This window comes from Amblyomma maculatum, chromosome 1, assembly GCF_055883805.1.
Source record: "Amblyomma maculatum isolate TAMU_Amacu chromosome 1, ASM5588380v1, whole genome shotgun sequence".
Classification (NCBI taxonomy): Eukaryota; Metazoa; Arthropoda; class Arachnida; order Ixodida; family Ixodidae; genus Amblyomma; species Amblyomma maculatum.
In genome coordinates, this window is record NC_139344.1 from 120,873,703 (window position 1) to 120,897,214 (window position 23,512).

Genomic DNA, 23,512 nt, shown 5'->3' on the forward strand with positions numbered 1-23,512 from the left:
TGCATAAATTGCCAGCGCCGTAAATCACCCCCTGTAAAACCAGCTGGCCTACTCCACCCTCTTCAAGTGCCAACAACACCTTTTGAGCAAATCGGCATGGACCTCCTGGGACCATTTCCGACATCCACAGCCAGGAATAAATGGATAATTGTCGCCACCGATTATCTAACCTGCTACGCGGAGACCAAGGCTCTGCCAAGGGGTACCGCCGCCGAAGCAGCTCGGTTCTTCGTGGAGGACATTGTCCTGAGGCATAGCGCTCTGGCGCTCATTATAACTGACCGAGGAACTGCATTTACGGCCGAACTTTTGGAAACCATTCTCCGCCTCAGTGGTACCAGTCATCGTAAAACTACAGCCTATCACCCCCAAACCAATGGGTTGACGGAACGCCTCAATAAAACCATCACAGACATGCTTTGCATGTACGTTGACGTGAACCACAAGAATTGGGACGAAATTATTCCCTACGTCACGTTCGCCTACAATACGGCACGCCAAGACACCACTCGTATGACACCATTCAGCCTCCTTCACGGGCAAGCAGTAACAACTATGCTGGATGCAATGTTGCTCCCGAATGCCGACACCGACGATCTCGATCAGGACGCCGAGGAAATCGCTCAGCGTGCAGAGGAAGCTCGCCAACTAGCGCGTGTGCGGATCAAGAATCAGCAAGAGCATGATGCACGACGCTACAATCGTAGACGCCGACATGTCATGTACGAACCTGGCGACAAAGTGTTGGTCTGGACACCTATTCGCCGCCGTGGACTCTCCGAAAAATTATTGCGGCGATATTTCGGCTCATGTTGTTCAGCGACGTTTAACCGACGTCACTTATGAGGTGGTGCCAGATGGGGTGTCGACCTCAAAGCGACGCCAGCAACAAGCCGACGTCATCCACGTTGTACGCATGAAGCCGTACAACTCGGACTGACCTTGACCTCCTACTCCCTTTTATGCTCATTGGGACGATGCTTCCTGAGGAGGGGGGCAAATGCCGTATAGAAGACGACGCCAAAGATGATGACTGGCCCCACAAGCGCGAGCCTGGAAGAGAAGGAAGTTGGAGCGCAAGACTCGTCCAGGTTGATTATTAAACCCATCCTATCTTTGGGTCCTCCTTGGCGTTCTATTGAGACGTGACAATATCTTTTAGTGGGTTTAAGTTTGGGAATTTATTTTGCATGAAATATGGTGCTACACCATGAAGCTATGCTTGCGCTAGTTGACACCTTTATGCTCCATATTTACTGTGTCTATTTCTACTGCAGGGCCGTCATGTGTCCTTGGTTGAGGCAGTCTATTCTCCTTCCCAAAGCCCAAGCCAGGGCCGACATCGGTTGGCTGATGGTCTCTCTCCAACAGCAGCTCACTTACGCAATCTTTCGGTGTCCCGCACAAGCACCAGTGCGGTGCCATACACACCAGCCAGCACAGAGCCCCCTTATCCTTACCTCGTGGTTCAGCCTACACCTGACACTCGATCAACAGGTGAGCAGCAGTGGAGTGTCAGTGTCCATGCCATCACCTCACACATTAGCAAACTGCCTTCAAGCTTATGACTTTTAAAGCTCGCAGAGGAGTAGAGGCATCGAAGTTGTAATTTTGATTCCGTCTCTAGAATACTGGTGCATGATCACTAATTACTGATGACAGTGTAGAAAATGCTGCCTAATTGAGTTGATTTGCTCTAATGCACTGTTGGTCTATGGAGCTTTCTGTAGCTTTATTGTGTTTATTAGTAACATGACAGTGTATACGTTCAAAATTATTTTGTCACATGTTATTCGTATTCGTTTTTTGCTCTTACATAAACCAGACTGTTTGACAGTCATCCTCAGTAGTTCTCTGAGCTTGGTGATTGGTCATAAGCATAAGTGGCATGCAAGACCTATGACTGCATTTGCTTTAAGGGGGGACGAGGGTCTTAAAACTAACTTTTTTAGTTATGGCTAGAATCTCACGAAACTTTGCACACAGATGTGGTTTTCTCTCCTGATTTCAAAAATGTAATTATAATTGAGCTGGTGGTATTAGATCAAAAGTTATCTAACAAAGTCCAGAGCATAATTAGTGAATTTCTTACGCAGCTTTAATGAACTTTCTCATTGCATTTCGTTGCTTTTAATTACATAGATTGATAGCCAAAGTCTTCCCATACCCGATGACATCCTTCGTTTTCCTCAAAAAGGCCTGTCATTCTCACATATTATGGTGAGAGTAAAAGGCTGCATTATTTGAAACGAACTCATTAAGCTAATCTCAAATTGACATTTATCCATTGCCTAAACTAAAAAACTAAAAATGTCATCGGGTACTTCATTTCTCTCTGAAGAAAATGGTACCAAAGTTATTAGTGTGAACTAAAAAGAAGTTATCAAAACCCTGCGTAAGACTGTAGAGATCGACCAAAAATACGAAACTGAGAAAACGGCATTTGAAGTTTGACCACATATTATAACTTGAACAATCAGTAGCCTCACTGTGATATTTCTCACCAAAAATGTCGTGCTCTTCCCATTTCCAAAACTGTCTTTGGATTTTGAATATGTCAACTAAAACTGAAAATATCACCATTACCCATGGCCAAGGTAGTGTATGCCATTAGGAAATCAGCAAAATATTTTGACATGCAATATTATTTTAATGGCAATTTGAAAAAATCTCGATAGAGTGATGTAAGTGTTGGATCACCCTCTGATCTTTTCAATATGACTGCAGTGGTGCTAAATTTGTCATTGTCACTCGGCGACAATGTAGAGAAAAAGCACAGTAAGGCTGAGTGCAGTGTCCAGAAACAGCACTGAGAAAAACGTATTTGCATTTTGAGACAACCTTTAACTTTTGCTACACTGCAGCTATGGTAATATAAATGGAATCGTTGTGAGGCTTTGTTCTTTATGAGGAAGGCTATATACTAAACATATAACAGTACCCTCCCCAAATACTGGTAAAAGCTTGCCACAAAGTCTAAATATACCGCCACTAGAACCAGCGGGAGAAGCTTTATTTACAACTTCATATGCCTGTGGCAGTGCCCTTCAAGGCAAACAGATACTCAAAATTACGATAAAACGGTCTTGCAATATTAATAAACCTGCACAAAGTTTAAGGCTGAAGCACAGCGGCATACTGGAATGACCTAATAAATTTGCTAATGTTGCAGAATGAAACTTTGCTACTTTGCTGTACAGTGCATGCAGGACTGCACGCGGAGTCCCTTGCTGGAGCTAAAGCTCGAACTTTCACACCCCTTGAGCGCAGCGACGCGATTACTTAGACAATCTGCAAAAAAAAAAAAAAAAGAAAAAAAAAAAAAAACGAAGTCGTCCGCGGAAAATGAACGCGGGCAACGGCGCGATGTCAGGCTCGCCTGTCGTCTGAAGCGACGCGATAAAAAAGCAACGAAGTGGTAGCGTTGGTGAGGACCATGAGTATCAGCTGAACAGTTCAATCTAGCGATGCTATCTTTGATGCCTCTGAACCGCTCGCAAACGATTATATGCCGCCGGACGTGCTGCAGCTAGGTCGAGAACACGCCGCGCGACCCTGGCAGCGCGCCGCCGCACTCATTCTTCGACGCGCACTCGCTAGGCGGTTCCGTTTTCAATACACTCCTGATACGGCTACGTCTACCGAGCTACGTCTAAAGACCAGCACCGGCTGCGGGAACGACTGATAACGATCGCGAAAGCGCATCATAAACGAGCGAAGCAGCAGCCGCGACGAAGAACGTTAAAAACAAACAAACAAAAAAAAAACGGCGTCAGTCGCGCTGGCCAATGGGAAGCGCGAGACGAGGGGCTCGCTTCGCGAGCGCGCGCTCCAGCCAATCAGCGGACCGGAAACGGCTTTCGGAAAACCCGCGACGGTGGTCGTTCTGTTTGAGCGACGTCATTTGGAGATGTCGCAAAATGCGCACAAAGAAACAAGCTTCAAAACAAGTCCAAGATGGCGGCGGCCAGCCTGCTGCTTCACCCGCGGCGCGCACGGGAAGTTCGAACAATTTTCACCCCTTTTTTGGCCATTTCGAGGCTCCCGTGGCGTTTTAAAAGTCGATTTTACCGCATTTCCCGATCGAATTCAGTGTTGATATTTTGAAGGCTAGTGCTCAAAGGTACAGACATTCCGAAAATGCATTTTTCTCAAAATCAATTTTTCGCCCATTTTTGACCTGTTTAAGACCCGCGTCCCCCCTTAAGTTGGTCTCTTTGCGTTTCCTGGTGTTTGATGCATGTCACTGCTATCTAAGAGTGTTTTACAGCAAATGAAAATGTGCACGTGGGCTTCGTGGGCTTCGTGGCTTCCAGACTAGAGGACAATACAAAATTTCGGGATATCCCTTTCTGGCACTAATGGGGGTACTAGGAAGCTGGCCCGATGCTCACACCTATGCTTTTCATCCTGCTGTTGTGTTTTGTTGAACACTGAAATTCAAGTTTTAGAAATCAGAATTGAAATCTGTGGGTGCGAACAAAAGATTTAATGTATCTGAAACAGTGCATGGAAATTCTACTGAAGTTCATTAGTTGCAACAGCACTTTTTATTATTTTGTGTATAACAAGTGCGAACTGAAATTTTGATGTGTCTACTACGGTGAGGCTTGTGCAGTCGGCTGCATAATAAAAGTGAAGAAGCAAAAATTCTATGTAAAAAGGAGGAACTTATGGGGCCACTGTATGATGCAGATAACATAAAAGGCTGAGAGTTGCAACTACAAATGAATTACATTTACTAAGTAATTTGAGTAGTAAAAAATTGGATGTTTCAGAAGGAAAACCTGCATTTTGTTTCTGGATCCAAATTTAGTTTATACAGTTGAATCCCGCTATAACGAAATTCACGGCGCACGAAAAAAAATTCGTTCTCGCGGAACTTCGTTATCGCAAAAATTTGACGTGAAACGCAGAAAGAATTGCCCAAGCAGCAGCAAAGGCGTTTAATGCCAAAAATCTGTAAGCTTGGTTTGCTTACGCTTCACGGCGAGCAACGCCGTCACGCGATTTTCGCACTCGGTCAGCAAACCCATTGCAACATCGTCGTCTCGGACAGCAACGAAATTCCTGATGACATCAAAAGCGTCCATCACCTGTACGGCGGTTGCCGCAGCCGGCGCTTCCTGTACGTCGTCGTCTTCTTCATCGGAAGAGTCCTTATCATTCCGGGCAGCTTTTATGATCTGCTCATCACTCACATCTTCGTGAACAACAACACAAGCGTCAGCGCCGATGTATTCGTCGAGCTCGAGATTAGGCGGCACGGTTCCTATTTCTCCCAGCGTTTTCCAGGCGGCCGCGATCCCCGGAGCCGGTGACGCCTCTTCGTCGTCGTCTGTAACGCCTGGTGTTAGGCCAGCAGAGTGTACGGGTCGACCTTCGGCAAATCCGGCGTGCCTGAAACAGTTCACAATTACTGAGCGCCCCAGTGTGCTCCAGGCAGCAGACATAATCTGCAGTGCCACGTACAAGTCCACCTTCGTGTCTCGGCCGGTTTCAGTGTTAAAAAGCAGCCGCTGAATTAACCTCCCGCGGTAAGCGCGCTTCAGGCTAAGAATCACGCCCTGATCGAGAGGCTGTAAGACAGACGTGCAATTGGGAGGGAAAAACCTCAGCTCCGTGTTAGTGAGCTTGACTTCGTCGGAGTGATGCGCTGAACAATTGTCCAAAAGCAAGCAAACTTTACGGCCCTGCCGCTTCATGTCGCGGTCGAATGCCATCATCCACTCGGTGAAAATAGCGCGGGTCATCCATGACTTGTTGTTCGCCTTGTACTGCACAGGTAGGCTACGAGTTCCCTTAAAACAGCGCGGCTTGGCACTTTTGCCTATGACTAACGGCGGACGCTTGTCCGAGCCATCCATGTTTGTGCAAAGCAGCACTGTGATGCGTTTTTTGCTGTGTTTGCCGCCGTGACAGCGCTGCCCCTTGAAGTCGAGCGTCCTAGCCGGCAACATCTCGTAGAATAGCCCGGTCTCGTCGGCGTTGTAAATGTCTGCAGGCGCGAAGTTGCTTAAAATTCCGGCCATGTTACTCGCCTTCCAAGCAGCTGCTCCGTCCACGTCTGCTGACATTGACTCGCCGCACAACACTTTTCCAACGATGTTATGGCGGGCCTTGAAAAGGTTTAGCCAGCCAATGCTGGCTTTAAAATCATCAATGCCAAGTAGGCATGCATAGTTCAAGGCTTTCTGCTGGACGATGCTTCCGGACAGGGGGACGTTGCTGGCTCGTGCTTCCACAAACCACGCATGCACTGCTTTGTCCAACTCTTCACGGAGGGGCCGCGTCACCTTTTTGTGCTTCGAGGATGTGCCTGAAGCAAGTGCCATTCTCACGCTGTCCTTATTGCCTAGAATCGTTGACAGCGAACTTGCAGGAATTCCGAAGTCTTCAGCAATTGCCGCTTTCTTCCTTCCGCTTTCTGCTTGGGCGATTATTTGAGCTTTTTGCTCAAGGGAAAGAGTTTTGCGTTTTTTCACTTGCGTTGCCATCGTGTCCTGCGGATGAAAACTCGTCGTTGTCGAAGAGAAAGGCAGCGAGTGAACAACGCGACCACGACACAAAGCCAAAATGGCAGAACTGCAATCACGTGATTTCATGCTTTAATGTGGCTTTGGATTTGACTTGGACTTCTCGCCAATAAAACTAGTTTCGGTTTCGATTTTGAACGCGAAAATTTCGTTGAAGCGGAAACGCTCTGCAAAAATGGTTCGTTGTGCAGAGAAATTTAGGCTATTAATTCTTATAGGATACTCGCGGGGAATAAAAAATTATTCGTTGTCGCAGAAATTTCGTTGTGGCGGTATTCGTTGTGGCGGGATTCAACTGTAGTTCTTATGCTTTTACACATTTACTGGTTATACTAAACTTTAAATCTCCTTAAAAGAAATGCTGTCTTTCCCTTTTTTTTTTTTCTTTCATCTTTTTGTTGTATTGTAGTTTGGTGGAACAGTAAAATCTCGTTAATTTAATCCGGGTTTATTTGCATAATTCAAACTAAGAGCGCAGTCTCAGTCGTCATTCATGTAAATCATGGTATCAATAGCTTGTTAATTCGGACGGGGTGAGTGCACACCAGTTAGTACAGTAAAACCTCGTTAATTCGAACTCGATTAATTCGAACTTACGGTTAATTCGAACTGACGCTCGGGTCCCGGCATGGCCCTATGTATTTCAATAGGAGAAAACGCCCGATAATTTGAACATGCCAGTATCCACAACGGTTAATTCGAACTAGGAGCCCATGGCTCACACAGCTCCTCGCAGACAGAAGTCGGCCCATACCGTGTACAATGCGCAGAAAGATTACTAAAGACACAAAAATCAAAATCTTTCAAATCTGCCCGCGCGCGCGCGCGAGACGAGCTACGCCCTCGACAGCCACAGCGAGCATTCCGGTGCATGTCGTAGCAGGTTTTCGCTGCCGGGTGCCGCCAGGCTCCATCACACCAACGGTCCGGCGCAAGCCGTTGCAGGTTTTGGCTGCACCGCGGTTGCTGGGTGCACTTTTGACAAGACTTTTTTCTTTTTGTCCTGCGGTCACGTTGTGTGCACAACGCAGTTGTCGGTGTCGTGCATTTGTTCGTGCCGCGATGGTCCAAGTTTTACCGTTTTCGTAGCCTCACCGCTTTGCCAGCGACAACTCATCGATTGTGACAGCCATGGCAAACTGCGGTAAATACATGGCAAAGGACCTCAAGACGAAAATGGAGATTTTGAGTGAGGTGGAACGTGGTATCCTATCCAAGACGGATATAGCCAAAAAGTACGACATCAAGAAGAGCACGCTGTCAACGTATCTCAGGAACAAGGAATCGATCAGTGGTGCCTTTCGTAAAGACGTTATGGAGCCCTCTCGCAAAAGGCTACGGACGTCGGTCCATCCCGAAGTGGAGAGTGCCGTAATGGCATGGATAAAAGAAGTTCGCAGCCGGAACATTCCGTTAAGCGGGCCCATAATTGCTGTGAAGGCTGCAGTCTTTGCCAGCCAAATGGGCATCAGCGAGTTCGGCACGTCGGAAGGCTGGCTGTCGCGTTTCAAGGTGCGTCACGGGCTGACATTTAGAAACATTTGTGGGGAGTCAGCTGAAGTCAACAAGGAAACGTGTGAACAGTGGGTCTCCAGTGAACTGAAGGAACTCCTCGCTGATTATGCGCTCAGCGATGTATTTAATGCTGACGAGACGGCGCTGTATTTCAAATTGCTCCCCAACAAGACCGTCACTTACCAAGGCGACACGTGTGCTGGCGGAAAGAGAAGCAAAGAAAGAATCATCGTCATGATGTGCGCAAATGCGACGGGCACAGAACGGTGCCGATTGCTGGTGATTGGCAAGGCAGAGAAGCCTCGCTGTTTTAAAGGCATCAAGACGCTTCCTGTTGATTACACCGCAAACAAAAAGTTGTGGTTGACACGGGAAATTTTCACTGACTGGCTGCACAAGCTAGACAGGAAATTCGCCGCACAGAACAGGAATGTTCTCATGTTCGTGGACAACTGTACAGCTCATTGTGACGTGAGTGGACTGACAGCAATCCGCTTGGCATTTTTGCCTAAAAACTTGACTTCTGTGCTCCAGCCTATGGATCTTGGAGTTATTCAGAACTTAAAAACGCTTTACAGGCACCACCTCCTAGAGAGACTTCTTCTTTGTTTGGACAGTGGCAAGTCGTACGACATCGATTTGCTTGGAGCTGTCCACATGCTGGCATCATCGTGGAATACCGTCAAGCTGGAAACCATCAAAAATTGTTTCCGCAAGTGTGGCTTCGGTGACGCCCCACAAGCATGCAGCGCGGAGGTAGCGGAGGCTTCGTCTGATGACTCCGTCGTGCTCGACCATGGCTACGCGGCTTTGTCGGAGGGTGTCTCCTTTGAAGCCTACGTTGACGTTGACAACGGTGTGGAGACGTCTGGACCCTTGAATGATGAGGATATAATCGCGGCTGCATGTGCTCCACAGGGCTCACGGGTGGCGAACCCGGCTGAAAGCGATGAGTCCGACGAAGGCGACGATCCGGTGCCACCCCCTAGTGCATGTGAAGTAGCGTCGGCGCTCGATCTCGCTGCACGATACTTCTCCGTCGATGAGAATTCGGATCCTGCGCTGGAACTCTTGGGCAAGCTGCAGTCGATGCTTGTGGAGTCGCGGCACAAGAAACGCAAGCAAACGCACATTACCGATTATTTTTCCGTGTAAATAAACATGTTTTGAAGCTCGCTACTCACACGAATGCATTCCGGTTCTTATTTGCGGCGCATGACTGACCGATTAGTCCCGTTCATTCGCCGTTGCGGCTATTGCAAAAATTATCGGAATCGCCCTCCGTAAACGTGCAGTAGCGCCTAGTCCTCTTTACTCATGGAAATGAGTCAACATGTAGGCTCGGCCAGCACGGTGGGCCATGATGGCGCTCATTCCAGTGCCCGACTGTTAATTCGAACAATTTTCTCGGCCCCTTCGAGTTTGAATTAATGAGCTTTTACTGTATTTCGAACAGGAGCTCACATCAAGGAAACTAGCGATCACCCAGATAAGCCTCCCTGAACATGAATTGCTTGGGACAGGGGTGCCCGCACACCTCAGGCATGCATTCTGTAACAGCCGCAACAACAATCCAAAATTCCCATAGCTGAAATGTAGCCCAGCTGGATAGTTTCAGTTTTGCTTCTCCTAATTAAATTTACACCATCCCACCCCTGCCATCGCCCATCAGGTGCGTGCATCAGCCAGCTGTGCCGTCGACACTGCTTTGTGCGTCACTGGCCTTTTAGTTATAATTTAGAATGGCATCACACTGTTCAAACACCTATGCATATTTCCCTCTTTTATGCTGACCCGTCGCATTTTGGGTTTCGGACGTGTGTCATTGCGCAGTTTATGTACTGAAGCATCCTCATAACACAAAAGGACCATTTGCGAAGAGGCACCACTGCGACTACATCGCACTACGAAAAGGGCCACGGAGGCACTGACAGTTCTGGCTGACACTCCCGATAGAGTGCGCAAAGCAGAGCACTTAAAAAAATCGCAAAATGCCATCATCATTGTCGCTTAGTTTTCATCTCACATGTATAGACGCCCATGCTCCAAGCGCTCATTAGATACAATTACTATGATGCAAAGGGTCCACTGCTGTTGTGTAGGAACATTCGGCAGTTCAAACGTTTGGATAGTTTGAGCATTTTCTTTTTTGAATAATTTGGTCTCTAGAAGGCCGAAATAATAGAATTTTACTGTATATGGGACTTAATGGCCCAAATCGACATTGGCTAACAAGGGCATTGTTGTGGAGTGCTGCGATAATTTTGACCTCCTGGGATTCTTCAATGTGAAGTGAAATTGCACAGTACACGGGCGCTTTGCATTTTGCTTTGATCGATGCAATGTGACTGCAAGTTCTTGCACTCTTGGTTGGCGCATCATCGTTTCAAGGAAGATGAAACACCTGTATGCTACAGTCGAACCCGGATATATCGAACTCAAAGGGGATCGCGAAATAGTTCGATATATCGATAATTCGATATACAGAAATCGGCTTGGGACGGCACTTACGATGCGAAAAATAGATACCGCATTTTTGTCGCGTAATCAACTTACTCGTGTACATAATGAACGCACCCTCCACTTTCGCACTCGAGAATTTGAAAGAAAAAAAAGCGTTAAGGCTAGCTCGCTCACATGCAAGCGGTTAAGTGATCTCAGCGATAAGCAATCTCAGCGATAAGCGGTCTCAGTGATAAGCGATCTCAGCGACAGAGCAAAAAAATTTCCAACTTGTTAGAACTGCGTCCCTCTGCTGTTAGTGCCACCGCGGCAGCTAAAAACAAGGTTTCTGTATCGCCGCGGCAGAAATCGCCAGCATTTTGGCTTGCATGTCGCACTCCATTTCGGTCGTCTCATCCACAGCTCATTTCTTGGCAACGTGCCAAGATGCTGCGTAGCGATAACGTCGCTGCGTGTTTATCTTTTGATAGCTCCTGTGGCGGTGGGGAGCGAACATGGCAGACTGCCCGTGATGGCTTGATTGCACTAGCCTGGTTCGATTTATCATGCCGCGCTTGGGGCGGGCGTAGCCCACTGCCACAAAATCATTTGAAAGCATGGTACAGCAGCTGCAAATGCTCTTTGAAGTTAAAAATGCTAAAAGCCGGTGTCATGATCGCAGCTGACCGCGTGCTTTCGTTGATTCATGCATGCAAGAATAAACGACTCCCGCAAAAAAAAAAACGCTTCTTAACGTCATACCCTACGCTACGTCGCGCGTACAGCACAAAGATAAGAATAGACGACTCGCAAGAAAAGAAAAGAAAAAAAAATAAAGATCTGTCGCTTCTTAACTTCCGCAGGCGCCATAGCCACGTCAGCCGCCGCACGCAGAGGGTTCGCAACACACGCTGGAGAAAGCGTCCGACATTCTGTCTGAAAACAGGCTGAGCTGGCTTGGCGCATTCGTAGCGTGTGCTACTGCGAACGAAGGCCGGGAAATAGAAAGGAGACAGTTGGGCAAAAGAATGGGCACACTCTTGCGCTTCGCTCTATCGCGTTTTTCCCCTCTCCTTCCCACCGGTTCTCTGTGGTTCATTCACGCACCTGGCTTGCAAACGTCACGTGCTGGCGCGTGGGGAAACGATAACTGCAGATGTGCGCGCCTTTGGGGAATGAGCGGGGGCGCTGCCCTAGCCGAACTGTCCCCTCTCATTCCTTCCACGCGTGGCTCAAAAACGTCACGCGGCAAACGGCCGAGGGTGATGCGATCGTCTTTGAGAAAGGCAGACTTTCCAGTGTGTGGTACGGAGTTCGATATAGTGAACGACCGGTGAAATTGAGTTCGATATATGACGCGGCTTTCCTATACTTTTACATGGGATTTTCAGGGGGATATTCCATGAGTTCGATATAACCAAAATTTGATATATCCGGGTTCGATATTTGCGGGTTCGACTGTATTTCATGTCAGGTCAAATTAATCCAGGAACTGACCACTGCTCTGTCTCTCGTAGTTCACATGCACCTTTAGGACGTCAAACCTGACCTATACCAATAAAATATTCAGGCTTTAGTGTAACGGCTTTGATTAAAATTTGAGCTAAACAGAAGGCACGGAGACCTGGCAAGCTTCACACATGCACAGTAGGGCTAGGCCTTGCATGAAAAAAAAAATGTTAACAACCATTGAGTGCCTCCACGGCCACTCTGAACTCTTGGATTGGAGAACGGAGGAGCAGCACTGTGCCATGCATTATTGTGTTGTGACATGATGCAGCCAACAGTTGGCTGTTTACACGCAAATGGAGGATGGGAACAGGTAGATGCCAGTGCTCTAACCTTTTTTGGTCTCATTGACAATTTTGGTCTTAATAACGTGCGGCACACACCGAAGCCATGCTTGAAAACCATTAGTTTTGAGGAAAGGAAAGGCTATGGTAGCTGTCTTACTCTCTTTAGTCACCTGACCCACACTGTGGCAGGAGAGATGAATAGAGGAGTGAAAGAAAATGAGAGAGGCACAATAGTAGAGAGCTCCTGGATAATTTGTATGATGTGGGGATCTTTAATGTTCACTGAGGGTATGTAGCAGTGCTTCTTCACTTCCGTATTACTACTGTTGTTATGGCCGTGGTTATGGCCAGTGCCATAACCACTCAGCCACTACAGCAGGTAACCAGATTTTGAGGGGATGGCAGAGTGGGCGAAGCTGTGCCATGCATGTGTGCTCCACTGGTGTATTCATGATGACCGCTTTTTTTACACATAATTTTCATCTGTTAGAGCAGTTGTTTAGGCTGTAATGAAATAAGAAAAAGTGGACGACTCAAACAACTTCCAGAGCCAACCCGTGCAGGTACGCATGCTTGTGCTGTATAGTTTTGTGCTTGCACCGTTTGTTGTATGCGCTCGCCACACTCCAACAATGGAACTGCTGCAGCAGCAGTGATAAAACTCATAGTACATAGATAAGTACATGGAGCCTTATTAGAAGAATTCCCTGAAAGTTTCTGGTACCTAAACTGCCCGGCACTCTTGTGAGGGCATGCTCTAAACTCCTTCCAATATGATCAGCATTCATGTAAACAACTCAAAGCTCCACGAAAATTTTTATGCAGAATTTTAACGAACTGCTCAAGCTCAATGCTCAAATCAGTCAAACGTTGATCATGTACTGAGAAAAGCATTGCTGCTGAAATCACTCCACTGATTATCATTCCGGCTGAATGCGATTGAACCGATTGACAAGCACTAAGTATATGTCTTACCGAGAATACTGCATTTGGGTGGCATTCCTCTGCCAGTGCTGCTCTCTAGACATTGCGAGGGAGCACAAGAGTGACGGTGCTGCTCGCCTTGTAGCTCGAGCTACCACTTTTATTCTCCTTTCGCCAGCAGTGCACCGCTTGGTACGCCTCTGGTGCACCAAGCGATGGTGATGGGGAAAGCGACCTCTGATGTCATTCTGCCGGTGGCATTGTTTATGGTAGAATTGCTGAAGAAAACACTAGAAACATTAGAAAGAACCAGCACTACAATCAAACCCACTTATACAAATATTGAAATGCCATAGAAATGTCATTGTTGTAACCAGGTTAGCCTGAAAAAAGAAAGAAAACATATAAACTACACATTTAATAAAGACGAAGTAGCTTACACTTTTTATTTCGTAGTGGGCGAAACACGTAATCCGTAAGCGCTGTCTGTTTCACGGCAATCTGGCCGTCGTCTTTCTGCAAGGCATCCAACTGCTGTACATAGTGCAGTGGAAGGTTCTTAGCAAAAACAAAGTCCCACAGGGAGTCTGTCATTCTCAAAGTCTCCTGGTGAAACGCAACCTGCACAGGTTCCGGTTCAGCGCCATCGTCGCTGCTGTCACCGTCTTCCGCGCCAGTGCCAGCTACAGCGATAGCCCCATCTGTCAGCTCTTTATCTGTCGCGACTGTCACGAAAGCTCTCCCTCAGAACAGCCGTGCCTAGCAGCTCCTTGCGCCGTCCCTCCTCCTCCGCGTGAGGAAGCGCTCCATCCTTCCTCGCGTCTCCGCGGCATGCAGGCTTCCTCGGCACACCTGACCAACGTATTGGCTCAACGCACTCTTCCCAGAATTTTATATTTTTTTTTTATTGTCGCTGCATCGGCATTGTCGGTGTCGCCGCGTTCATGCATTTTTATTGACTTTCACAGTGACCATATTCGTTTGTTATAACCGATAATACAATATGACAGCATTCTATTAAGCGGTTTATTTTACCATAGAACACATGATAAACCTGGCGGTGCAGTGGCTACCGATTATTATATGCGATATATTGTTAAAACTGGTATTGTTATGAGTGGGTTTGACTGTGTATGATAGAATTAAGGTTCAGGACGTTTTATTTTTTGTTTTATAATGACCATATTGGACCTCTGGCTCCAATTTTGCTATGAAAATTTTTTTTTTCTCTTACAAAAGGTGGAACCTATTAGAAAATGCTATGTCGAAGTACAAGTTGTTAAGGTCTCTATGCTGATGTTAGTCTGGATGGTACCCTGCATGCTTACTATAACACCCTTGTGTTCGCAGACATTTATTCTGAGACTCGGTGCCACAACACTAATGTGCATCATGACAGTCGACCTTGGATCAAGCTGTGTCAGTTTTCTAAGTGTGGCCCTTGCAAGCTGTTTCATAAAGATAGCCTCTGATGCAGACCAGCCAATAAAGATTGTAACAGCAGTGAACATTCATGTATTGGCCCGCCACTTTGAAACAGGACTACCAATCCACATCAAAAGACGAGCTTTTTTATTTATTTCTAGTTATAAAAAATTATTCTTTATGCATAATTATGGAGTAATTTTCAATTGAATGCTCAAACTTTGTTTTCTTTCATATTTGGTGACCCTGTACATACTTTCTTTTATTATTAATATTATAAATTTAAGAATTTCGCGTATTCGTTGGTGAGCAGTTTGTCCACTATTGAAAGCTTCAGCTGATGTTTGGTGTTGCAGATTGTGTCCCGCTTTGTTGTCAGTGGTGCATGTTTGCTCGTGTTTCAGCGTCGAGTGCGTCGGTGGCATCAAGTGCCTCGGACGAGTCGAATGCCTCTGACCTGTCCAGCCCAACGCGGCGCCCCTCTGCAGAAGGTGGAGGAGGGGACCCACTGGGGGCTCTTGGAGAGGCCCCCGGGGGCGTCTCGCGACAGCAACTGCTCAGTGGGCCATGCCCTATCTGTGGGGATCGTATCTCGGGCTTCCACTATGGCATCTTCTCCTGTGAGAGTTGCAAGGGTTTCTTCAAGCGGACTGTGCAGAATAAGAAGCACTATGTCTGCCTCCGAGGGGCAGCTTGCCCAGTAGCGGTGGCCACACGAAAAAAATGCCCCGCCTGCCGCTTTGACAAATGCCTCAGGACAGGCATGAAGCTAGAAGGTATTTGGCATTGCTTTTTCTTTTTCTCTCTCTCTCCTCTTTTTATAGCTCTTGCTCCTTGTTAAACAGCTTTCATTAACATAGTTCATTGCTTTTATGATCAACTGGGGTGGGAAGTAGTTGTGTACCAAGTGTTCTTTTTAATCGGTGCATATTTTTATTTTAAAAACCATTAAAGATTCACATTACAATCTGTAAGGGTGAATTATAAGACATGATGGAAATTATATAGTAGCTCGTTAAAGGACTTCTAGCTGTTATTCAGTAATTCACTTTCTAATTGTTGGTAGGGGAGTTTTGTAAGCAATGACAATAGTGCTGTACTTTTATATGAGATTTTCAAGAGGATGTTTCAACTGTTATCCAAGTACGGTATATCTGGGATCGACTGACTGAAATGAAATATGCATGTAATTACTGGAAGATTTTTGCCAGAGTTTGATATAGCCTCTTATTCACTATATCCATGCTTGATACATCAGGGTTTAACTTGCATTGGTATTTAATGATTAATTATGAGGCAGCGCACCAGGAACCACAAAGACAGGAAGGGAGACAAGCGCTGAACTTAGAACTAAATTTTATTCAGGAGCCCGTCAGAATAAATACGAAACAATTTCAACAAAACAAAGTTTTACCCCTTAAGTATTACACTGTTATTACATTATTACTAGTATTACATCACTAGTATTACATTAATACATTTAGTATTACATTAGTATTACACTATTACCAATTAATGGGGTCATGACACCTAACATTTGAGCATAAACTGATTATTGCATTTACTCCACACACGTTAAATTATATATCTGCGCAATTTGAATTCATTTGATTCAGTAGATAGTTTATAAATGAATTTTATTATTACTATCGAAATCAGCTTTCTGGTCTGGCAACCATTAGCCGCTGACGTCTCAATGAAATCTCATCCCCATGTCGTCTGCTATTCGCGGTGTCGGCTGCGCTCTTGCATGCACGCTGTGGACGGTGGTTACTGAGAGCATTTTTTTTTTCTTCAGCAAAAATAATTTATTCGCGCATATTCTCTTTTTTTTTTTTTTTTTTTTTTTTTTTTTTTTTTTTTTTTTTTTTTTACAAGCCTTCACTATAATCTGCGACCTTAGTGGCCCTCGGACTTGTTTTGGGCTTCGTCTAGAGATTGCAGAGGAGGCCGAAATCGATGTCCTCATGCTGTATTATTTAAGCATACAATCAGAAGCATATTATTCTTGCGTTATGAGAGTTAACTTGCTTAGCAACAAAACGCTGCCGCGTATAAAACGGCCAATATCCAGCGTTACGCTCACGGGAGGAGGGGTTAGCATTGTGTTGCTGATTACTGAGCTATTGCCCGTCGCTCTCTCGGTCTATAACTAAGAGGAAATCCCAAACAAGCATAAGTTGACACGAGAGCATACCTTACGACATTAGAGAAGCAGACAAAACTTTTGAGCGAAGCGGTACGCCTTGACATGCTGTTATATGCTTGTGTTAGTCAAACTTAATTATTTTCAGCTAATAAACCTTCTCTTTTCTTTTTTTTCAAAACTATGTTCAGTTGGCCACGGCCAGTACATGAAAGCATGCGCCACCACCACCGTTTCAGCCCCATCATCGCAAAGCCCAACGCGGTTTGAATGCGCTTCATTACCCGCACCGAAGAGCCTCCCATCTGCCGCCATCTCCGCGTCTCGCCTCCCCTGCAGCCACGCGCGCGACTGCGACTGACTTTTGAGCCAAATGACGTCTTGCAAGTGCTTCAACGTCAACACAGTAAACATACACCACTTAGCATTTAGTGTGTGAGCCCTAAACTCCCGCAGGAACGTGCCGATTCGCAGATACGACTGCGCCCCCCAGCGTGTTTGTTTACCCATCAGCGGCACCGACAGCTGCTGGCTATAGCGCTCGCCAGACAGGGTCACATTGATGCTTCCCACCAACGCTCTTCGATAGAGACAGTTGAAAAACTGTGCCGGCACGCTGCGCTGCGAAGTGGACCCAAACAATCGGCAGTCCGGCGCGAGTTGATCGCAAAGTGACCGCAACGCCCCTTTCCCCCGCTGCGGTAGACGGGTAAGGCCATAGAGCTAATACGCAGGCTGAAATTTTAAAAAACTACTAACCCTCTTCTTTTAGCAATGCAGCAGATAATAAAATTGCGTTTGTTTTTAAACACACTTTTGTACGAATAATTCTACTGATGCTTCTGCGGCAAGGAGGCTGCAGGCACGGCTCAAGTGGGTCGTCTGCTAACTGCCTGCTTGAGATACGTCTGAAAACGAAGTGGCGTTTCATGTGTACAAAGATGTGTTTAATAAACGCAGGTGCAGTTTTATTTTCTGTTCTGTTGCTGAAAAGAAATGGTTAGTAATATTTTAAAATTGCCGCCTGTGTATTGGCTCTATGGTATCACTCATCTACAGCAGCGGGCGAGAGCGGCACTGCGGTCGCTTTGCGATCAGTTCACGCCAGATCGGCGGTCGTTTTGGCCCACTTCACACCGCGCAGTTTTCCAATGGTCTCTATCTAAGAACGTTGCTTCTCGCTCAAGTGTGCACACGCTTTGTGATGTAAGCAGTCGATTTGGGGTTACTACTGCCAGAACTACACTTCATGGCCACGTGCAACGTCTAAAGCTTGTGAATGCGCGTTCCGTAATCGCCGAAATTCTATACCTGAACCCCGCATACTCACGATAGGCCTACTTGCCACTGAATGGCCGGTAGTTCAGCGCCGACTAATATTTCTGGCCAAGGTCATTGTTGATGAGAAGGGGGAACGCAATTATAAGTTCAGCATTATTATTCATTATTAATATAAACAGCGCGAACACGAAGACAAGGGACAAGAAACAAGAAAGCCACAGTACATGCGCTGACTCACAACTAAGCCTAAGCCGTTTACTCCAAGGCCCAGACAAACAAACATGAAGAAAACGAAACAGTCACGTGAAACAACCCCTGGGTTCACCTTCTGCATAAAAAATTACTTTAAAAAATTCACTTGAAAAAGACACCTCTTTGCTTGAAAGAGCAAGAGACGTCTTGCTGACACACTTATTGTCCGTTGAAATAAAATACGATTCCACTATCTCTCTCGTTATCTTCTCTTTGTGGCGATATAAAATCTTAACACTGTCAAACTTAGGAGTGCACTTCTTCTTCTCCTTCTTCATTATTTCACATGACTGGCAATGGGATACCAGAAACGTTTTGTCCTTTCCAATTTCCAAGTTGTTACAGTGTTCCTGTAGTCTCTTATTAATACACCGTCCGGTTTGTCCTATATAACTGGCTCCACAAGAGAGTGGAAACCTATACACAACACCTGTCTTGCATCCAACATATGGGTTTCTATGTTTCACCCCACATTCTTGCTTCTTCGCTTCTTCGGACCCTCCCCTCCTCTTTCTGCATGGCGGCGACGGTGTTCTATGCAGTCACGTTATCGTGACTCTCTAGCGGCGTCAGCGGCATCCAGCGGTATCAGTCGGTCGCTGCTAGCGCTGGGGGGATGAAAAGGGGGCGGAGCTGGTTACGAGGCCGACGCCGACGCGAAACCCAGGAACGGACGCCAAAGAGCTGCGCTCTAAAAAATAGTAAAATACCCTTCTTTATCTGATAGTATAACTCTGAGGTCTCTTGAGGCCATCCATTTAGCAATATAGACCTCAGAGTTATACTATCAGATAAAGAAGGGTATTTTACTATCTTTTTTGAGAATCAGTTTCAAGAAAAAGGCGAGGCTGCTGTTGAGAAGAATTTCAAAAGGTTTCCTATGAAAGCGACCATGATAAAAGAGAGGGCTATGGCTCTTCTAGATGGTCTTGGGCTTGAACGGATACGTGAACAGGTGAAACAATGCAAGCAATTACATTTGGAAGTATTCTTTTCGGCAAAAACCCATAAACCAGATGTTCCGTTTAGAGCCATCATATCTGAGAAGAGCACCTGGCAGCACCTGGTGTCTAAATATTTGCAGAAACACCTTTCCTCGTTGACTTTATCAGACCCTCTAAGGCTACCTAACTCTGATGCCCTTGTCGTGTTCCTCAAAGAACACAACCCAAGAAAATGTGTCGGCTTCAGCATGGATGTCAAGGATTTATATTATAGCCCCCCCCATGACTGCCTCCCTAAGCGTGTACAAATGTGCATTACAGAAGACAATAATGAATGTGACTTCATTGACACCTCAGGTGTTAGTGTTGAAAGTTTCCTTGAACTTTTGAGGTTCTACCTGGAATCCACCTTCATAGGCTGGAAGAACAAGCTGTATACGCAGAAGGCTGGAGTCTGCATTGGGTCGAGTGTTGCACCGGTCTTGAGTGACATCTTCTTAATGTACATGGACAGACACCTGAAGCATAACTTGGAGGGCTTACATTATTCCACCTTCAGGTATGTGGACGACTTTTTAGTATTAACAGACCGTGAAGGATTCAATCAACGAATGAAGGACATTATGGATGTTTTTACTGAGTGTGGATCCGGGCTGGAATTTACTGTTGAGAAACCAGTGGACGATCGGTTACAGTATTTAGCTATTTTGATTCAATTCGGTGATGATCATGTTTGTTGGGAATACAACCCGAGATCGATGAAGCCGTTGCTAGGCTCCAATTCAGGACATTCCAAATTAGTGAAGAATGGGATGATAAACACATGCTTATTAAATGCGTTGAAGAAATCTTGTTACCACGGCATGGGCAAGAGTTTTGAAAGACAAGTGAAGAGAATTGCAAAGGCCGGTTATCGGGAGTCAGTTATTATTGAGACCAGTTGCCGGGTACTGAAGAACCTTAAAAGAACGCACAGACTGAAATCCCTGCCCAGCATGGGTGAGAGGAAGAGGAAGGTTGCAGTGGTACCATATGTGCACAGGATTTCGCATGGCCTCAAAAATGTAGGCAAGAGGTATAATGTGGATGTCGCACTGACCGCCCCGCTCAAGATGAAGAGGATCTGCCCAGCTGTTCAAAGGGAAAGAGAAGCGAAGAAGCAAGAATGTGGGGTGAAACATAGAAACCCATATGTTGGATGCAAGACAGGTGTTGTGTATAGGCTTCCACTCTCGTGTGGAGCCAGTTATATAGGACAAACCGGGCGGTGTATTAATAAGACTACAGGAACACTGTAACAACTTGGAAAGTGGAAAGGACAAAACGTTTCTGGTATCACATTGCCAGTCATGTGAAATAATGAAGAAGGAGATGAAGAAGTGCACTCCTAAGTTTGACAGTGTTAAGATTTTATATCGCCACAAAGAGAAGATAACGAGAGAGATAGTGGAATCGTATTTTATTTCAGCGGACAATAAGTGTGTCAGCAAGACGTCTCTTGCTCTTTCAAGCAAAGAGGTGTCTTTTTTAAGTGATTTTTTAAAGTAATTTTTCATGCAGAAGGTGAGCCCAGGGGTTGTTTCACGTGACTGTTTCGTTTTCTTCATGTTTGTTTGTCTGGGCCTTGGAGTAAACGGCTTAGGCTTAGGTGCGAGTCAGCGCATGTACTGTGGCTTTCTTGTTTCTTGTCCCTTGTCTTCGTGTTAGCGCTGTTTATATTAATAATGAATAAGTACCAACTCGCCCAACAAAGTATCTTGGTAAGCCATCTTTATAAGTTCAGCGCTTATCCCCCTTCCTGTTTGTGTTTCCTGGTGCGCTGCCTCATAATCAATGGTATAACAACTAACCCAATTATCCGCTTTATTGGAATTTAACAGTCGCACTACTGCAGCTCTCACTCAGAGCCCCCACTTTTTTTTTTTTTGCAATTTGTTAATTGGCTCAAATGGCACTGTGCTGCTGATGCCATCTTTATCTGCCAGTGAATATAGCAGAAGACTGGAACAAAATCAAATGAAAATAATTGTTGGAGGTTACAAACCTTGCATTTTAATGACAGCTGGTGCGACTTAGTATACTGGTATGCTGAGTTGTCTTCTTCTTCTTCTGTGCAGCTATTCGTGAGGATAGGACTCGGGGTGGACGGAGCACGTACCAGTGCTCTTACCTACCATCGCAGCTTCTTGGTGGCGATGCACGACTTGCCTCAGACTCTGGGGATCTGCCTGTGGAGCCTATACCGCTGCTTCAGAAAGGTCTGTCTTTTGCATCGATAATTTATTGTAATATCTTGCCTACTAATTTTGGCCAGCTTGAACTGCTAATTTGTTTGCTTTTTTTCAAGAAAGCATGTAAAAATTGTGTTATTTCAGATGCCACTGGATTGGCGAAAATGTTGAATGAAATGAATGCCAAAAATTCAGGTGACCCGAAGAAACGATAGGGTGTGCCACATCAACGTAACTTTATTCAAAGCTCAAGGACGCGAGATTTCAGACTCGATATCCATGTTTCTTCCGAGACTAAATGCAAGATTCCCTTGTGCTGTGCAATCTCAGTACCGTATTTATTCGTTCAAGGGGTTGCAAAAATTATGCAGGGAAAATTGTCTAGCAAATGTTTTGGAGCACTAAACTTAAATTCAAATAGGTGTGAATTGGGATTCCTAGGTCAGCTTTTGCAGACATAACCAAAATATTACTTTCAAGGCAGAATTTATCTTTTGTATAGAGTACAGGGTCGCCAAAAGTACGAATTGCTAAAGCACTTTATTTGCCAGGAAACATCTCACTCTTAGGACCACGGGAGGCCCAGCACGTCTTGTATGTCGTCTCCACCTTCTCGTGTTGCCATCTCCTGTAACTTACGCAGAACTTGTTGATGTGCCAAGGTGCCTGCTGCCAGCGTGGTTGCCATGCTCTATCGCATACTCGGTAGCTTTCAGCTTAAAAGCAGCTGTATAGCTTGTGTACCGCTCCATCGTGGTGCGGCACCAAGAACACTGTAGATCAGGGGTTCTCAAACTTTTTTGCTTGAAGGAACTCCAAAAGCCTTCAATAAGTTCCAGGGACCCCCCCCCCTCTCGCTTTCACTTACCAGCAATGTCGTCGAGTGCATTTTGCAAAGAGAGAGTTGCATAGGTTAAATGTTTATTGCACAGATTAATACAAATACTAATGTGATGGGTGGTACTGCTTCCCTTTTAAGAGCAAGTCAAAGCGTGGCTCAGTAGCACTCAGAGCTAGTCTCATATCAGCCGCCGAGTCATGACGGCTCCTGTGCTTGGTCTTCAGATAGGCGAGGGCTGAAAATGCCTGTTCACATGCATATGTAGTTGCAAAGGGAAGCAAAATGTCCACTGCCCTTTCAAAGAGGCATGGAAACAGTGGAGCAGTACCCATCCAAAATGTCACCAAGCCTTCACCATTAAATTTCTCTTTGAGAGCAGTGCTTGCCCTGAGCTCTGAGGGTTCTCGCGGAACACAAGAAGACAGCCCGCGGAACCCCTGTGTTCCGCGGAACCCAGATTGAGAACCCCTGCTGTAGATGGTGAAACAAAAACAAGTAGGACGGGCAGAACGAAGCAACAATGACAACGAGACATGGAGAAATTCCAAAAAATGGCAGAACGAAGACTACCCTACTCAAGGCACATAACCTATGATGATGATGATGATGGCATACCCAAGCACACTATCGCTGCCTGGTAGCTCATGCACGTAACTAGGCCGGCTAGTTTCAGTAGTTCTCCAAAGAGGGCACTTGCTACTACTATCAGTGTTAGATGCGTATTGTGTTTTCCTTTTCTTTTTTTACCACTGGGGCACCAACACGGTGCCCAGCCATTATCAATAAATCATCTGCATCATCATGAGACGACTCTCACGGTAGTAATTTTGTTGTTGTGATGATTATGTGAGGGAAAAAAAAGATTCCAATTTTTGATAGTCAATTTAGCGGGTGCGAGCATTGTGCGAGTAAATAGGGTATGTGATAGAGAACTCTAAAATAATCAAAATTATTCTGGAGTTGTTCACTGTGGTGTCCATCGTAGCATATATCCCTCTGGAATGTTAAACCATGCTGATTGACTTCCTCATGCAAGAAATTTGCATAGCAGTTTTTCGCAGTTCTGCCAAGTGGTGCAGAGCGTGTAGACAGTTGGATAAATCAACATGTGTTCTCCATGGCATCATCGGCCTCCTCACACATTGTGTACCCGGCTGGTGTAGGCTTAGTTTATAAAGT

At 45.8% G+C, this 23,512-nt stretch overlaps 1 protein-coding gene across 1 annotated transcript in view; it reads left to right on the forward strand.

The window, feature by feature from the left end:
• The window catches only part of Hr39 (Nuclear hormone receptor FTZ-F1 beta), an 87,137-nt gene that overhangs the window by 39,648 nt on the left and 23,977 nt on the right, over positions 1 to 23,512 (forward strand). The window contains exons 6-8 of the mRNA XM_084588911.1: positions 1,278 to 1,497; positions 15,043 to 15,414; positions 21,379 to 21,519. Of these exons, the coding sequence (XP_084445037.1) occupies positions 1,278 to 1,497; positions 15,043 to 15,414; positions 21,379 to 21,519 (733 nt within the window). The remainder of the gene's footprint in view (positions 1 to 1,277; positions 1,498 to 15,042; positions 15,415 to 21,378; positions 21,520 to 23,512) is intronic.